This window comes from Engystomops pustulosus, chromosome 6 (assembly GCF_040894005.1).
Source record: "Engystomops pustulosus chromosome 6, aEngPut4.maternal, whole genome shotgun sequence".
Lineage (NCBI taxonomy): Eukaryota > Metazoa > Chordata > Amphibia > Anura > Leptodactylidae > Engystomops > Engystomops pustulosus.
Genome location: NC_092416.1, coordinates 127,872,185 through 127,889,694, shown reverse-complemented (window position 1 = coordinate 127,889,694; position 17,510 = coordinate 127,872,185). Strand labels below are relative to the sequence as shown.

The 17,510-nt window shown below is 41.7% G+C and overlaps 1 protein-coding gene across 3 annotated transcripts; it reads left to right on the top strand.

Moving 5' to 3' along the window:
* The first annotated feature begins 260 nt into the window (after positions 1-260).
* On the top strand, positions 261-17,086 carry SS18L1 (SS18L1 subunit of BAF chromatin remodeling complex). 3 transcript variants are annotated; one of them, XM_072110978.1, is made up of 11 exons: positions 261-434; positions 2,345-2,421; positions 5,700-5,784; positions 7,924-8,068; positions 8,375-8,572; positions 10,122-10,286; positions 10,667-10,768; positions 13,434-13,526; positions 13,635-13,760; positions 13,839-13,966; positions 14,867-17,086. In XM_072110978.1, exons 1-11 carry the CDS (start codon positions 366-368, stop codon positions 14,891-14,893), a joined length of 1,215 nt encoding a protein of 404 aa, XP_071967079.1. In that variant the 5' UTR covers positions 261-365; the 3' UTR covers positions 14,894-17,086. The 3 variants fall into 3 exon arrangements, with proteins under 3 accessions (XP_071967079.1, XP_071967078.1, XP_071967080.1); XM_072110977.1 differs by having other exon boundaries at positions 13,632-13,760; XM_072110979.1 differs by lacking the exons at positions 261-434; positions 2,345-2,421 and adding an exon at positions 2,429-2,447 and having other exon boundaries at positions 13,632-13,760.
* The last annotated feature ends 424 nt before the right edge of the window (positions 17,087-17,510 follow it).

Below are 17,510 nucleotides of genomic sequence, written 5' to 3'. Positions count from 1 at the left end.
CACCTCCGGGAACCTACGCTACCCGGTGCTTTAGACAGGAAACCCGGCTAGTGGAATATACCATTTTACCGAAGGGGGATTTGTCATTGATTCTTATCCATTCCTTGTCACGACTTTGATCGGAATTAAAACTTTTATTTTATTTAGATGATTAAATTTGCATCTATATAATAGGGCAAAATAATGACTAAATTGATTACATTAGAGTAAAAACGGATCGCTCCATTGTTACCAGTCCCCCCCTGTCTGCTGCATAGAATAAGGATCCTCTGGCTAGTAATAGGGTGCAGATATTAAGAATATCTGTAATAATTTATACTGCTGTCACCAAGGATCAGACACACACAGGGGCACAGGGGGGAATCATGTCTGTGGCCTTTGCTTCAGCCAGACCCAGAGGGAAAGGAGAGGTCACCCAGCAAACTATACAGAAGGTAAATGATGTGGAAGAGGTGTCTGATGGCACCAGTTTTATTCTAAGGAGGGGGAGGGGGATAAAATTCCTCATGTGTCATGCATAGTGTGAAGAACATGGAGAAGATGCATCGTTGCTGGCATTCAATATGACTGACAGATATACATATATATGTGCAGATTTACATGGCAATGTTAGGATTTGCAGGTGCTGCTAATCTGCTGTCCTCTAAGATGTCATTTGCCTCCATGATGACAGAGAGCAGGATGCATCCTTGAGTGGCTTCATGCTTATCTCTGGATTAGGGAGGAGGGGTGTGAAGAAGAGGCTATAAATCACCATTGTCTATCAGCTCCCACTACTCTCTCTACTATGTAACCATCTGATACATAATATTGTGATGTGTTGCAACATAGAATCTTCATTGGAAATTGATGCTTATGTTTCGGAGATGAATGAGATTAGGCTGCATCTATCTTGTACAACTGTAGAATCCAAAATTAAGCACCATGACAGATATGATTTAGGGGGTGGGGGTGTTTGATTTGATGTTTGCTGCTTTTATTTACTGAAATATTATTTTCTACAAAATTGTGATTTTGTTTCAATGGTCTGCACCATGTGACCTTATCACTTGGGAGACTACTACACCCACCATGCAATGAAATGCTTTGCTGGGGGTTGTGGTTTCAGGGCAGACATTTCCATACAAAGAGGAATCAATTTTCTGCAAAAAATAAAAATAAATAAAGTTAAATGCCCCAAATCACCTGTTGAAAAGTCATGAACAAACTGCTGCTAGAAGTGGACACACTATTAGATATTGATCTTCCTAAGCAATATCAGTAACTACAACTCAGTCCATGTTGTTTCCTGAGTTATTATTGATTTTAGATGACGTTGGCTATTGCACTGTGCCTATCATGTAGCAGTAAAAGAAGAGAAGGGGTGTGAGGCTACTGATAACAGTGGTGTTGCCCACAGCAACCAGTCCAACTTGGTTAGGACCACTAATGGGCACATCTTTGTAACAGATTATCAGAGGAATTGGATGGCTAAAATGTCACTTTACATACAAATTTACATTTAATACTTGAGGGGGCTTCTTAGATAGCATTCCCCTGTAAAATAAGAATAATACATGGCTGTAGGTGCATTGTACATAACACAGATTATGGGAAACAGGCAAAGTTTTGCAGTTTTTACTCATATTTTTGATAGTTTATGTCTTTAAGTGAATACTAAGTCTAATATGTATTTAGTGACATTAGCTCCATGTTAGCATAGTATGGAAATATTTGGATTATCTCCCTTCAGCTAAAGTGGTTATTCAAATAATGACACAAGTGCTGTCATGTCATGCATAAAAAACACAGTACTAGTAACATTGACAATGGGTCGCTATATAGTTCCCAGAGTGTATGTATTACATACTCAATTACCATGTCATGCCATAAAAAAGCAACAAAAGTTCTTAGGAAGTGACATTTTTAAACTCAGAGCTCAATAGACTCTACTATTCTGATAATGTCTCCTGTCCCTTATAATGCTAGCTGTACGTAACACAGGTATATGGAACAGTCTGAATGTTTACCAGGGGCAAGGGCCGGCCGGGGGTTGGTTGCTTTGATACACATTAGATTTTCTGAAAACCTTAGTTACATGTGTATTATGTATGTATTATGACGAATCTGAGACAAACAAGTTAATAGGGATTTGCTAACCAACAACTCCCTTATAAATGACTGTGGGGACCAGAGAGCCAGGAATAAATCAGATACTGACACCAAAGCCAGACTGCCAGCACATTATAATGAGGCAGAGAACCTCTGTATGGACTGTCCTCATTGATTAGTGAAGTGATAACACATATCATATATGTTTCTCTACTTGCAATTGTGGATAATTATTTTGTTATGTTTTTGTTAGATGCTGGATGAGAACCATCACCTGATACAGTGTATAATGGATTATCAGAGCAAGGGGAAGACAGCAGAATGCACACAGTGAGTACGACCCAAAACACTTGAAGGTAGAGTATATGAGCTAGGGTGCTATGGCTGTCACATTTATGAGTAAGTTTGCCAGTTACTATTGTGTGGGCACTGCTGCTTTTACTGTTATGGGCCCTTCACTATATCTGTAAGGCCAGCGTTCCCCAACCTTTTTGTATGTGGGGATTGGCTGCACCCAACCTAGGCACCAAGCTGGGTAACCCTCATATAATGGTAACCGGGAAAAGATGGCTACAGAAAAGGGGACATTATGATACCCCTTTTTGTATAGCCCCCACACACCTATAATGTCCCCTTGTCTTTGGGCTTTTCACTGTGAGGGAAAATACCCATATCACATATATGCAAGGTACCTTATTTTACCACAAAAAACTGAGAAAACTTGACCTTGAGTACAAGCCTAGGGTGGGAAATGCAGTTCCTACTCTTTAATAACATGTCCCAGCAGCTGCCTTCCCTCACTAATAACATGTCCCTTCAGTTGCAACCCTTCACTAGTAACATGTCCAACAGCTGCAACCCTTCACTAATAACATGTCCAGCAGTGGCCTCTCCTCACTAATACAATGTCCAGCAGCGGCCTCTTCTCACTACTACAATGTCCAGCAGCGGCCTCCCCTCACTAATGACATGTCCCAGCAGCTGCCTTCCCGCACTAGTAACATGTCCAGCAGCTGCAACCCTTCACTAATAACATGTCCAGCAGTGGCCTCCACTCACTGATACAATGTCCAGCAGCGGCCTCTCCTCACTAATAACATGTGCAGCAGCGGCCTCTCCTCACTAATAACATGTGCAGCAGCGGCCTCTTCTCACTAATAACATGTCCCAGCAGCTGCCTTCCCATCACTAATAACATGTCCAGTAGCTGAAACCCTTTACTAATAACATGTCCAGCAGTGGCCTCCACTCATTGATAACATGTGCAGCAGTGACCTCTCCACACTAATACAATTTCCAGCAGCGGCCTCTCCTCACTAATAACATGTGCAGCAGCGGCCTCTTCTCACTAATAACATGTCCCAGCAGCTGCCTTCCCTCACTAATAACATGTCCAGCAGCTGCAACCCTTTACTAATAACATGTCCAGCAGTGGCCTCCACTCATTGATAACATGTGCAGCAGTGACCTCTCCTCACTAATACAATATCCAGCAGCGGCCTCTCCTCACTAATAACATGTGCAGCAGCGGCCTCTTCTCACTAATAACATGTGCAGCAGCAGCCTCTTCTCACTAATAACATGTCCAGCTGTGGCCTCCACTCACTGATAACATGTCCCAGAAGCGGCCTCCCCTCACTAATAACATGTCCAGCAGTGGCCTCCATTCAAAAATATCATGTCCAGCAGCGGCCTGCACTCACTAAAAACATGTCCAGCAGCGGCCTCTCCTCACTAATAACATGTCCCAGTAGCTGCCTTCCCTCGCTAATAACATGTCCAGCAGCTGCAACCCTTCACTAATAACATGTCCAGCAGTGGCCTCCACTCACTGATAACATGTGCAGCAGTGACCTCTCCTCACTAATACAATGTCCAGCAGCGGCCTCTCCTCACTAATAACATGTGCAGCAGCAGCCTCTTCTCACTAATAACATGTCCAGCAGTGGCCTCCTTTCACTGATAACATGTCCCAGAAGCTGCCTCACTAATAACATGTCCAGCAGTGGCCTCCACTCACAAATATCATGTCCAGCAGCGGCCTGCACTCACTAATAACATGTCCAGCAGCGGACTGCACTCACTAATAACATGTCCAGCAGCGGCCTCCCCTCACTAATAACATGTCCCAGCAGCAGCCTCCTTCTCTAATAACATGTCCCAGAAGCGGCCTCCCCTCACTAATAACATGTCCAGCAGCACCTCCCATCACTAATAACATGTCCAGCAGTGGCCTCCCTCACTAATAACATGTCCAGCAGATGCCTCCCTCATTAATAAAATGTCCGCAGTAGAGCCCCCCAATGAAATGTCCACGGCAGAACCTCCCAAACAATGCCCCACCAGTGCCCCCCCCCCCAATGAAATGTCCCCAGCAAGCTGTCACCCATAAAATGTTCTCAGCAGTGCTCCCCCCATAAAAATTAAGAAAACACCTCCGGCGCTCCTCTTTACCTCGCAGCTGCAGCTTCCCGGCTTTGCGTGCAGGCACATCAATGCTCTCTGCCGCGTTATGATGTCATCACCCAGCGGCAGGGCTGCACACATTGCCAGGAATCTGAGCATAGAAGAAGCCGGAGCGCGGGAAGTAAGTTCTGATTTTTTTTCCCCGAAGTTTCATATACCAGACGCCTTCACAGCTGGACCGCGGCCCGGGACTGGGTGTTTCACAGCACGGTCTTGGGCCACGGCCTGGTGGTTGGAGACCACTGTGTTAGGCGATTTGCACACATTGGCCCACATTTATTAAAGTGTTTGCGCCAGTTTTCTGTCCAAATTTGCACTAAAAAGAACTAATTGCACATGCATTTAAGAAGTGTTTGCACCAGTTTTGTGTCACAGCTGCACCATGTCCAGCAGGCCACAAAATGTTGTACATAAAGAGAACTCCAGTGTACAGTCGGACCGTGCTCCACATTTATTACTGCAACTTGACCAAATTGTGTCGCAAATGCTATGTTAAAGGTGGACCAAACTTTTGTACACTTCCCAGCAGTGCCGGTTGCACCAAATTAATGAAGATGGTGCGCCAGTTTTGATTATTCCGGCACACTTTGCATTGCACACTCCACAGGCAGTATAGTTTGCAGTTCTTTTGATAAATGTAGGCCGTTGTGGAACAGCAGCATAATACAGCAGCATTAAAGTGAATGTGAGTTGGAAAAAGTCATGTAGGCTATGCATTTTTTCCAGCACAGAAATTGTTGTTCAATGCATGTAACTTTTTTTGTGCAACCTGGGAATTTGTACATGCACTATTTTTACAATGAAGTCTATAGATTGTGGAAATCGTCATCAAATCTGTACCATGATGCTTGAAATGAAGTCAGATCAGGGGAAATATAACAGATAAAAATATGTATGCGATAAAAGGCATGTAAATCTGCCTCAAAAACGCACATCACACATGAAAAATGCATATAAAAAACACTGCATTTTTCATTACAAGGAAATCTGCAAGGTGTGCAGAAGTTCTTTCCTGATGAAGGAGTAGGGGACAGTAATATATTTTTTTCATTTTTATTCTCTGCCCTGTTTTTTTGTAGAATTATGTTACCGGCACTGTTACGCATATTACTGCATATCACCTCTTCTGTTATTTCTTGCAGATATCAGCAGATCCTGCACAGAAATCTGGTATATTTGGCAACTATAGCTGATTCCAATCAGAATATGCAATCCTTGCTCCCTGCGGTGAGTGTGAATGCGTTTGTTGCAATAATACCATCATCTAGATTTTTTTTTGTGTTAGGATGGTTGAAGATGAACAAGTTTGCTGTATGTGCATGTCAGACCACCTTCACACATGAGTTTTAATTGCATGAAGATACAAAATCCAGAAGCGTCTCCCATGATCACATGTTGAGCTAACAATGTGTTTCCATTGCGTTTAGCAAACGTGATGGAAACGCAGTCTTAGGCCTCTTTCACACTTGCGTTTTTCATGCGAGTGCTCTGCGCATGCTTTTGACGCGCAGAACTTGCATTGCACTCTGACCAATTGTAATCAATGGATTTTTTCAGACTTGCTTCTTTTTCCACACACACGCACGTTTTTTTTAAACGCACGTTTAAATCTCAGCATGCTCTACTTTTGCAAGTCACGCACATGAGAATGTACCATACAAGTCTATGGACATGCAACAAAATCTTGCGTGCAATGCGTTTTTCACTGATCAATTGCCATAGAAAAGATAGACCTCAGTCCTGAGTCCTTTTCATGCGCATTATCTGCGCGTGAAAAACAGCCAGTGCTGACATCACAGAGTGTGCCGGCTGGGCCAGAAGAAAGAAGAGGCGCTGCAGACCGAGCTGTCGCGGACCTGCCGCGAACATGAAGATAAAAGAGGGCCGTCGGAATGGTGAGTACTGAGTTTATTTTTTTTAAGGCAGGCTATATTCTACAGGGGCTGGCAAGCTATATACTACAGGGGCTGGCAAGCTATATACTACAGGGGGCCTCACAGGCTATATACTACAAGGGGCTGGCAGACTATATACTACTGGGGGCTGGCAGACTATATACTACTGGGGGCTGGCTGTATACTACAGGGGGCTGGCAGGCTATATACTACAGGGAGCTGGCAGGCTATATACTACAGGGGGCTGGCAGGCTATATACTACTTGGGTCAGGCTATATACTACAGGGGGCTGTCAGGCTATATACTACAGGGGGCTGGAAGGCTATATACTACAGGGGGCTGGCAGGCTATATATTACAGGGGGCTTGCTGGCAATATATTACTGGTGGCTGGCAGGCTATATACTACTGGTGGCTAGCTGTATAGTACAGGGGCTGGCAACCAATGCATTTCCCATCCTCGGCTTATACTCGAGTCAATAGTTTTGTGTTTTTTATGTTTTTTGTTTTTTTTTGTGTGTTAAAATTAGGGGTCTTGGCTTATACTCGGGTTGGCTTATACTCGAGTAAATATGGTAGCTTCAAATGGAAATTTACCTAATAAACCACTAGCAGTCATCAAGCAGCTGAACACCTTCTAAGTCATGCTTCTTTCATGGCCCTGTGCGGTGGCATCGTCCATAAACTCAACTTTGAAGAATGTAATTTGGTTGTATGAAATCAAAAAAACTGAGAGTTTAACACTGAAGTCAAGTTCTCCTCACCTCCAAGTGCCCTCTTCACAGTAATCGGTGGTCGTGCATCCAGACACATCACTAACCAGATGTCCTTCATTCTGAGGCAGGGAGAGCTTGACTTCCCTGCTGAGCTCTCCGCCTCCATGACTTTATACAACCTATTTACATCTCACTTTAAACTTGATTTTCTGGATGATGCGACCAAACTGGACCACAAAAGAAACATGATCTGGAAGGTGTTAATTTGCTTCACAACATATTAGTAAAAGTTAATTATGTCAATTTCTCATGACAGGTTCCCTTTATAGCTGAACCTTCAATCTATCTTTTGATTTTCTACAGTATGATTTACACAAAGTTGTCTGCTTTTGATAGTAATCCATCTTTTTAAAGTGAAATTGAGATCTAATGAAAAGTTGTACAACTTTTAATAAATTACATTGGGGTAGAATTATATTTTGGGAGGTATTTTAAGATAGATTTTTGGATTCTGTTTGGAGTATTTGGGTTTTTTGGTATATTTGTGAAATTTATTATAGTGTTGTAAGATATTGTTATACACAGGATGCAACTCACATTTTCAGCGTTTCTGACTGCCCTACTGTAGTACAGTACGTGTACATGTACGTGTACGTGTGTATGGATCTAGGCCTACTGCTTTGTACTTAATATATGCCAACCTGATCATTTTCTGTGCTTGTGTCCTACATAAATTGACACAGTTTTATTTGCAGCCACCAACCCAGAGCATGAATCTGGGCCCAGGAGGGATGAGTCAAACAGGCCCCAGCCAGAGCCTTCACTCCCAGGGCAATCTGAGTGACGCGCTGGGTGCCAGCCTGCCACCCTCCTCCCTCATGCAGAGCCAGATCAGTAACGGTGAGGCCTCTCTCTGATACATTACAATTGCCTAGCAGCAGAGACGCAAGTGATAATGGTGTGTGTAAGGCCCTGTCTGATGGAGATGCCTTGCAGGGGTCCTGAGGACAGTTAGATCTGTACTTGTATAGATTAATGTCAGCAGTAATGTACTGTATCTCTGTGTACTAGTGCAAAAAGCATGGGTGTCTTTTATAATAGATAATATATAAAACATATGAAATATTTTAGTATTTACTACTTTAGTATTTCTTATATTCGGTGTCTACTTATTCTAATTTACCTCTTTTTTTCTTTTTGAAATAGGCCCCAACCATGTGAGCATGCAGCAGTCTGGTCAAACCACCATGCCTACAACCAGTATGAGTATGGCGGTAAGCTCTCATGGCACAGCTCCTGGGTATAGTCATACTGTGCCCAGCTCTCAGAATATGCCAATGCAGAGTCAAAGCACCATAGGAAACTATGTCTCAAGGGCTAATATGACCATGCCTACAAACCCAGGTAAGTGAAGAGTTCTTATAGAGTCATACAACAAGTTCCCATAGAGCCCTATTAACTGAGTGACACCCTTCTTTTAGCTAAAAGTTGTTTCCCTTACATCTCCATAAATGAACTTTATCTTATATTTCCAGGGATCCGGGGGGGGGGGGGGGGGGCATGACCTGCTCAGCCGGACCCTCTCATCTACATCTCCCAATATCCCATGCCTCTTCTCAGCATGTCATGTGATCTAAGGTGTATGTATGTATCTGATCACAAGGCAGTATCATGGACTCAGCATGAGACTTCTACTCCTCCCTATACCTCCATGGAGGCTGTGGTAATGATGTATAATCAGATACATACATGGGGTATATTGTGCAAATGTAACAGAACCTTAGATTACATCACCCTGGTCATATGACATGAAGTGGCATGGATGTAACCAAGCTCTCAATGTTCCACATAGCAGCATGTTCTGTAGCAGTGAGACCTGTCAATCAGGAACAAGGGGGCAGGGAAATGCAGTAACCACTGAATATGCAGAACCTCACATAGTGTCATTGTACTCACATCAGGTGCATAAAAGTTTACAAAGTTTTTAAAGGGTGCGGTCACACATTGCGTTTAACGCATGCATTTAAAAAACGCACTGCAACAGCTGAAGAGGGATTTGCCTAATTAGACAGCTGTTAACACTTGTGTTTACAAAACCTGACGGTTAACACATTGTTAACAGATGCATTACCATCCCATTAACGCATGCGTTTGTTAACACATTGTTAATACATTCGTTAACGCAAGCATTAACATTTGCGTTTTGTAATCATTATTTGGCAAATCTCTCTCTTTTTTAAACGCATGCGTTAAACGCGACGTGTGACAGCACCCTAACATTGAAGCCATGGAAAGTAGTCATTATGGGATAAGTTCAGTGCTTTTTAATCATAGTTTTTAATTAAGTATTAATTTTTGGTGGGTTAATTTGCATGGCAGATTCCCTATAATTTTATGTCTCCAACACACATTTGTAATTAAATGGTCTTGTTAGGGAAACTCCATGCGCCCTATTTTGGCAAATGGATGTTCTACAGTGGTTCCCTGTTTAGTGCAGCAGGTCCATATATTACATCTGAAATACTACAATGTAATATTATTCTTGCTGGCTGCCCATGGCACCTACCAGCTAAATTATCCACATGCCAGGGGTCTCTAGTGCCACAGCAAATTCTATAGAATATAAATCCTAAATCAAAACATTTGGTTCCTTATCCAAATTATATCATTGTTTCATATCAGAGAGAAGCCTCGCTGCCTTTGAATTGCGTTTTAATTGCAGTATGCAAATACAGATATTCACAAAATTGAGGAGAAATTTCTCCCTGCAAATGAGTAGATTGTTTGTCATCTATGTCATAATTATAGATCAGACCACATGCAAAAATCCTAGGAATTCCAAAGAGTTCACATACTTTTTGCACATAGATATACAGGTAAGTGATACTGCTGCCCACAATGCAGTTGACCTACTTGCTCTTATGCAGTCTTGATTTTCTGTTGTGTATCACAGTGTCTATGATGCATCAACAAGCTGCCAGTTCACATTACACCACAGCACAAGGAGGAGGTCAGCACTACCAAGGGCAGTCTTCAATCTCCATTATGAGCCAGAGTAACCAAGGAAGCAGCTTGATGGGTCAAAGGCCCTTGGGACCGTACAGATCATCTCAACAAGGTGAGCTAAAATGAACTGGCCTTGTGCACTGACCATGTAATTCTAAGTATCCCCACTAGGGGGCATGAGCATATTATTGTTTTGTGGATATGATTTAAAGTAGCAAATGTTAAAGGCCAGTTTTAAGTATTGATCTCCTATCTGAGGTGATTTATCTCAGATTGGAAAGGGGCGGGCACCCTGCTTTACAGGCCTGTGATGTCACATCCATTTATCATTTGTTCTGTTCATAGCTTACTCCCATTTGTTGAAGAAGGCAAATCTACAGGATTAAGCACAATGAAATATAATAAGCACAGCAGATTTCTAAATACCTGTATAATGTGCAATCTTTGTATTACAAACCAGTTAAGGGTTGTGGTTTTTCTTTCTATGTCCAGGTTCTGCTCAACAATATCTGGGTCAGGAGGAGTACTACAGCGAGCAGTATGCACACAGTCAGAGTTCGTCTGACTCTATGAGCCAGCAGTATTACACAGATGGTATGTGTTAGATTGTTTTACATTGGTCAGTGTATTGCACCAAAAAAGGAATACAATGTACTGAGTATACTGCAATAACCTTTATTATACACATATAAAAATGTAAAACTTATGTCCCCTATAGACATGCATGGGAACGAGTGGTAGACAATACAGTTGTTGTTCCTGTATTGTCTACCACTCGTTCCCATGCATGTCTATAGGGGACATAAGTTTTACATTTTTATATGTGTATAATAGGTTATTGCAGTATACTCAGTACATTGTATTCCTTTTTTGGTGCATGCTTTTTGCATGTGGGGGTGAAGTGGGTGTGCCCGATTTTCACTCACCCCTACTGCCTTTTGGTGTAGTATTGGTCAGTGTATTGTTCAAAGACAAAAAAGACACAAAATGCAGTACCTGATGCATGGCTGTCCATGTCTCGATATTTTACATTGGGCCAAGAGTTCCATTACTGTATTTCATTATAGATGAGAAATCTTAAAAAAGGAAAACTGATGGTAAATGGAAGTCTTTAAGGGCGCATTCACACTGCCGATGGCCGCTGTACCGTAGCACAGCGGGCACATGGCGGCGCCGGGGAGAGGAGGAGGTGAGCACTGCTAACCCCCGCCCCTCTCCATAGGGATATATATATATCTTTTCACGGCTATGGAACGGTGCGGCACCGTACTTCTCCTGTACGGTGCCGCGTGCCCCTTGCCGGCCTATGGGGGATGCATATGCGATGTATATAAGTCGCCGTATATACTTCCCATGAATGGCTGAATTCAGCCTTACAATGGACTTGAAAGCATATTGCAGCGCTATTTCCTCTATTATAGCTTCAGTTTAGTTCCATCAGTATTTGATCTCTATTATTCATTTCCTGTAACAAACAGAAATCTGGTCATGGTGCTGTGAGCATATGTTGTATGACCACACCATGAGCCTGCACAGAGAAATATATGATACTCGCTACTCTATGGAGAGGGGAGGGGTGGGGTGAGTAGAGCTCACTCCTCCTCTCTCCTGCGTGTGGCTGTATGTTCCTGGCTTTTACATTCTTCCACATGTTGCTTTAAACTGTTAATGGCCAAACAGCACTACTAGTATATTTTCATGCTACAGATACAGTGATGGTGGTTATTATGTAGCAGAATATTGCTCTATTTTTGCAAAATATGCAGGTTTATTTACAGTTTAGAACAGTTCTTACTCACATTTGAAGGGACATATTAAAAAATTCTCCTGATTCTTAGAAATTGTCAACATTGCTTTTAATGGTTCTGATTACCGTCTCCGACACTGGGTCCTTGCATTGTGATTTTCACAGATTTTACCAAAAATGCAATGTTCACATACCATAAATGTGAAGGTAATGGATGTGTTTCTAGACATTGCCTCTTTCCTCCTTAGATATATTCAAATGGTGTCTGCATTGGTTTTTTTGGTGTTTACAGTTTACACTGTTGGCATTTAATGAAACTATCATGAAAACAATGTTTTGTTAACACACAGGCAGGATGTTATAGAGCAGGAATGGCTGATCAGACTGAAAGTTTTGTGTCAAAAGAATGAGTATTTTCTTGTTTCTATGCTGAGATGTCAAGAGGTTGTCCCATCAGAAATGGATGATTTCTCCTCTATGACTGTGCATACAGAGATAACTCCTTGACTTGGATCAGAGATGTCTTTCTTGATAATAAATAGTATAAAACCTTAAACATCCAAGACACATTCCTTCACATGCTATTGTTATTTAATTATACAATAATATTAATTCCATGGTTCTGTACATTGTAGATTTGACATTTAAAATTGTCATCTACCATTGCATTCCAGACTCCTCTTGCTGCCCAGGCGTTCACCAAACATGCAGTAGGGTCAGAGGGACTTCTCAGGGCCATTTAAAAATATTTAGTCTGCAGTGATAGAAGTCTCACCATATATACACATATATGCACTTCTAGGTTCAGAGAAAAGAGCGCTCACTTGTTGTCTATTTGTATTCACCTATGGGTTCCAAACCTGCACAAATTGTCCGCTTTAACTCATTGGTCAGCTTGTACAAAGGAGCAGTGTTTTCAAACTTGTTTGGAACAATATACTTCACCAGGCCAAGGAGAATTACTCTCAGCGCACAAACACCAACCCTGTTTTATATAGGCATGCAACTCTGAGCATGGGCTTTTAATAACCAGGCCCTCGCAGATCATATGAAGGGGTGTGCGCCATTTTCCGTTGTGAAAATATAAGCCCAGAGCCATTACATTTCCCATAGTATTTGGCATTGCTTCATATTAGCCAAATAGCCTTGCCTCTAGCACCCCTGCCGGATTGTTTCTTCAAGTTACCAGTAAGCTTTTGGAAGATTTTGGAATCAACTGTGGGTCCATCATCCTGTTTAAAGAGATGAGACTTAAATGTAAAATATGTTAAATATTTTCCATCACATCTATAAATTACTGCACATCTCTTACAACATGCTGCCTGCACATTACACTGTGTTGGGTTGCTTTTAAATTCTAACCTTGGTAATGTCTTTTTTTTTTTTTAATCAATCTTTATCATTGTCACATTTTTGCATTGTTTCACTTTGCGATAAACGGGGGTTCAATAATCTTGACCACAGTTCTATAAAGGTAACAGTACACTATTTCACTGCTGTTCTATAATCCAGGCCATGGTGACTACTCATACCAGCAGTCCTCCTATGGTGAACAAAGCTATGACCGGACGTTCGATGACTCATCACAGCACTACTATGAAGGAGGTCAGGACAAAATATATGATATTCTATATATTTAATAGACTTGAGTTGTCTTGTTCAAAAATATTTTTTGACCCATATCCTTTCATTCATTTATTCATTATTTAGCAGGGAACACTCAGTACAGCCAACAGCAGAGTGGATATCAGCAGGGGACGGGTCAGCAACAAGCATACTCCCAGCAACAGCAGTACACAAATCAACAGAACTACCCGGGACAACAGCAGCAGGGATATGGTAAGTGGGTCACCTTAACTTTAGATACATATCAGGAATAGCTAAGATGGTGAAAATGTAACTGGTTTAAAATTTCAGTTCCAGCACAGGGCTCCTCATCACAGTATTCAACTTACCAGCAAGGCCAGAGCCAACCCTACTCCAGCTACAGGGCACCACAGTCTGCGTCATCTGCCCCGCAACAGAGGCCCTATGGCTATGAGCAGGTAGTATGCACTCCTTATTGTTTTATTAAGCATAGCCAGGATCTCAAGGGGGAAATGTATTATTGGCTTCATCAGTCTTCATCCAGTGTACAGAGAAGCCAATATTATTACCTCTTACTAAGTCTGGTGCATTCCAGGATGTCATGCTTGCCAGACTTTAGCTATAACGTGTCATAGTCAAGCTTTAGTAAATCTGTTGAACCCAGGTTGCTCTGCACCAGCCTGTTTTGAACTTGTCTATCTCCTTTCGAAGTCCCATATTACATTATTTTTACCCCATATTTCAAGAACTTTTTAAGAGATGTTTTAAAGGGCTGCTAAAGAATATATAAAGAATATAGGGGTTCCCATCAGTTCAGTGATACATCCAATCATGGAACCCCTTTGGCCAGTAAGTCATGTCAGCCTGAAGGAAGAAGTTAGAGGAAATCTGCCACCAAGATCAAGGATTCTAAACTAAGAACACTTGCCCCCTGGCAGGATCCATGTTTCTTATGCTCTTGTTTTTACAAAGAATTGAATTAAAAAATTATGCAAATGAGCCTGGAGGGGCTCCGGCCTCCATAGATGTTAATTGGGTCCATAGTCCATCAGGCTCATCTGTATAATTTTTAAACCCTTTGTTCATAAAAACAAGGGAATAAGAAGCTACAAGAAAATCGGATCTTGCCATAGGGAGCGCACACTAGCATGTAAGTGTGCTTGGTTTACAATCCTTGATCCTGGTGGTGGATTTCATTTAAGTTCACATTTTTTAAAGCTGACATGGAAAAATTGGGAACACTTGGTTACCAATTCCTGCTCAGTCTTAAAGTTGGGGCTTACTTACACCTTGTCAGCTTTGCTTCTTGTTCTACACCCATGGTACCAACCCTTGTGTTTATATTTCTTTCCCAACAGGGTCAATATGGAAATTACCAGCAATAAATAAATTTTGTGACCATTGCACCCCTGTCCTATGGTTGGAAGAACTTTATATAAGACCAGATTCAGCTCCCTGCCACAGTTCTTGATTTTTAGATGGAAGATTGATTACAGAGCCACCAGGACTCTCTCCAATGAAAGGATACGACAACATGGAAGATGCTTTGTGACAACCCCACCCATCGGTGGTTTGATTCATCTTGCAATTGAACAATAAGACTTTAATTTACTATATCAGACAAAGCCTAATTAGTAGGACAGCAGAATGAAGAAACACATAAAAATTGGCTTGTCTGGCGGTACAGCCTCCATCATTCTACTTCTTGGTGGTATTCTCAAGTCTTACACATGCATTGTAGCCCATATGTATGTAGGTCCCACAAAAGCCCTTTCACATAAAGTCCACCATTCTCATGGACATCCAGCTACTACTTTTGGAGCGGATTTCCATGGACCTCACTGTAGAGTTGCCTTAACTGTTTCTGTACTGCGACCCATTCAGTTTGCTGAATGGTTGGGCTCCCTATATTCAGCTCCCACCAGTTAACTGGGTTGTCAAGCTTTAGCAAAGTGTTAAAGTATAATTCTGAATTCTTTATCATTTTTACCAAATTGTCATATGAAATTCCACCTTTTAAACAAACAGAATGGTGCCTATATTGTGCTGCTCACCATTTCCTTTCCATAATTATGGCATTTTCTGTACTGAAGCTACTTGTCATAAATCCTCCTCAGTAGTAGTGAAGTGGGTGGAGAATAACCTCTTCCTATCTTTACCCTGAAGCTAAATCAAATTTAGGATGCCCACAGTTCCCATGATGCTTTGTGTTCTCTCATTAAGTCATTTAGCAGTAAATCCAGTGAGATTCCTACAAGCTAAGCACTGCAGAGTATGTACATACCGGACTACATAGTGACTAGCCTTATAGCTTTCTTCACCTGGAGGAGCATGGAATTATTAGTAATAGAAACCAACAGTGAAATTGTTACAAGATGTGTATAGTCTGTGCTGTGTGGGCACTATGGATTAACAGCCACATTCTTTGTAGAAAGTAGGGTTGCACAATGTTTCGAAACCTCGGTACTGTTCGATATTTTCAATCTCAGAACGGTTCAATACTGAGTTTCTGCCATTTTAGGTACTGAATGTCTTATCGTGTTCTACAGGAACTCCCAGTAGCTGTCTACAGGGGACCTCAAGCAGGGACTTTGTATAGATGTTTCAGGTTGGAGAATCCTTTGAATAATTATGTTGGGTAGCAGCAGAGCAGGGACCACGTCATCAGGGAAGTATCATGAAATGTTTATATATGGTGTTTCTATATCTCACAAGGCTTTCCCAGATACAAGGTCTCCAAATTATTTCATGTTATTCAATTAACTAAGAGCCCAGGCTCTTGAATATAGTGATGGATGGGAGTGGCTAGCCAGAAGCACCACCAAGATCAGATGGACTGTGGTTTGGGACTTCAGGAGCGATGGAGGAGGTGAGTACAAGTTTATTATTTTTAAAAAGCTAGCCCCAGCCTGGCTCCTAATTTTTTTGAACTCTCCGACAACCCCTTTAATTTGCTAAAACTGGACAATCCATTAAAATAGTAATAGGTCATTAACATTTATTTGTTATGGGATACCTAACAGAAGTCTAACAAGCTGCTATTTGTATGGTCCTCACACTGTTCAGCAATGCTGTGCTGCCTGTGACAGTGAGGGCCTATTGTATGTCACTTTTATTTATAAACCATAAGGAAGGTAAGTGCTGAACCTACTAAGTTATTCAAACTCCATTCCTGCTGGCTATAGACTGGGGACACTGATGGGAGCTATATTCAATAAGGTTTTTGTGGGGTAACCTGGTGAAAGACGTGTTGGGTGGAATTATCTTTTTAGGATTGTAAGTAGGATTGGAGTAGGTTGTAACTGTACGTCTCCATGCTGATCTTATCAGACATGTCTGTATTTATATGAGTGAAGACTACTGGGTTATGACTGTGTGTATATTTGATGTTTGGAATATATTTTAACAGAGCACTTTTAAAGAACAGGATTCTTTTTCCCTTTTATGTATAATAATTAGTGTTGCTTTAAGAACTGTACAATATGTATGTTGTATGTCTTGCTTTTTAAATGGTTGTAGAAAAGAAGTGCTGTGTCACAGCAAGACAGGCCAGTAAAGGAGAGACATTTTTATTTGAATGTGTTTTTATTTTGTTTTTAATACACTGAATCTGCTCCCTTCACTGATTTATGTTAATTCATTTGACTGAACATCAGTTGAGTGACATTAAATGAAAATCCTGGAAGAATAAAGGAACCACACCCATAACCACAACTGTGTAATATTACACATCATTTCCCTCACATTATTGAGTTACATTCTGTATTATACACCAGAGCTACACTCACTGTTCTGCTGCTGGAGTCACTGTGCACATAAATGACATTACCGATCCTGAGTTACATCCTGTATTATATACTGCAGACCACTAGGATACCAGACCGCCACAGGATAACCGGACCGCCACAGGATAACCGGACCGCCTCAGGATAACCGGACCGCCTCAGGATAACCGGACCACCACAGGATTACAGGACCTGCCTTGCCGTGGTCCTGCCTTCC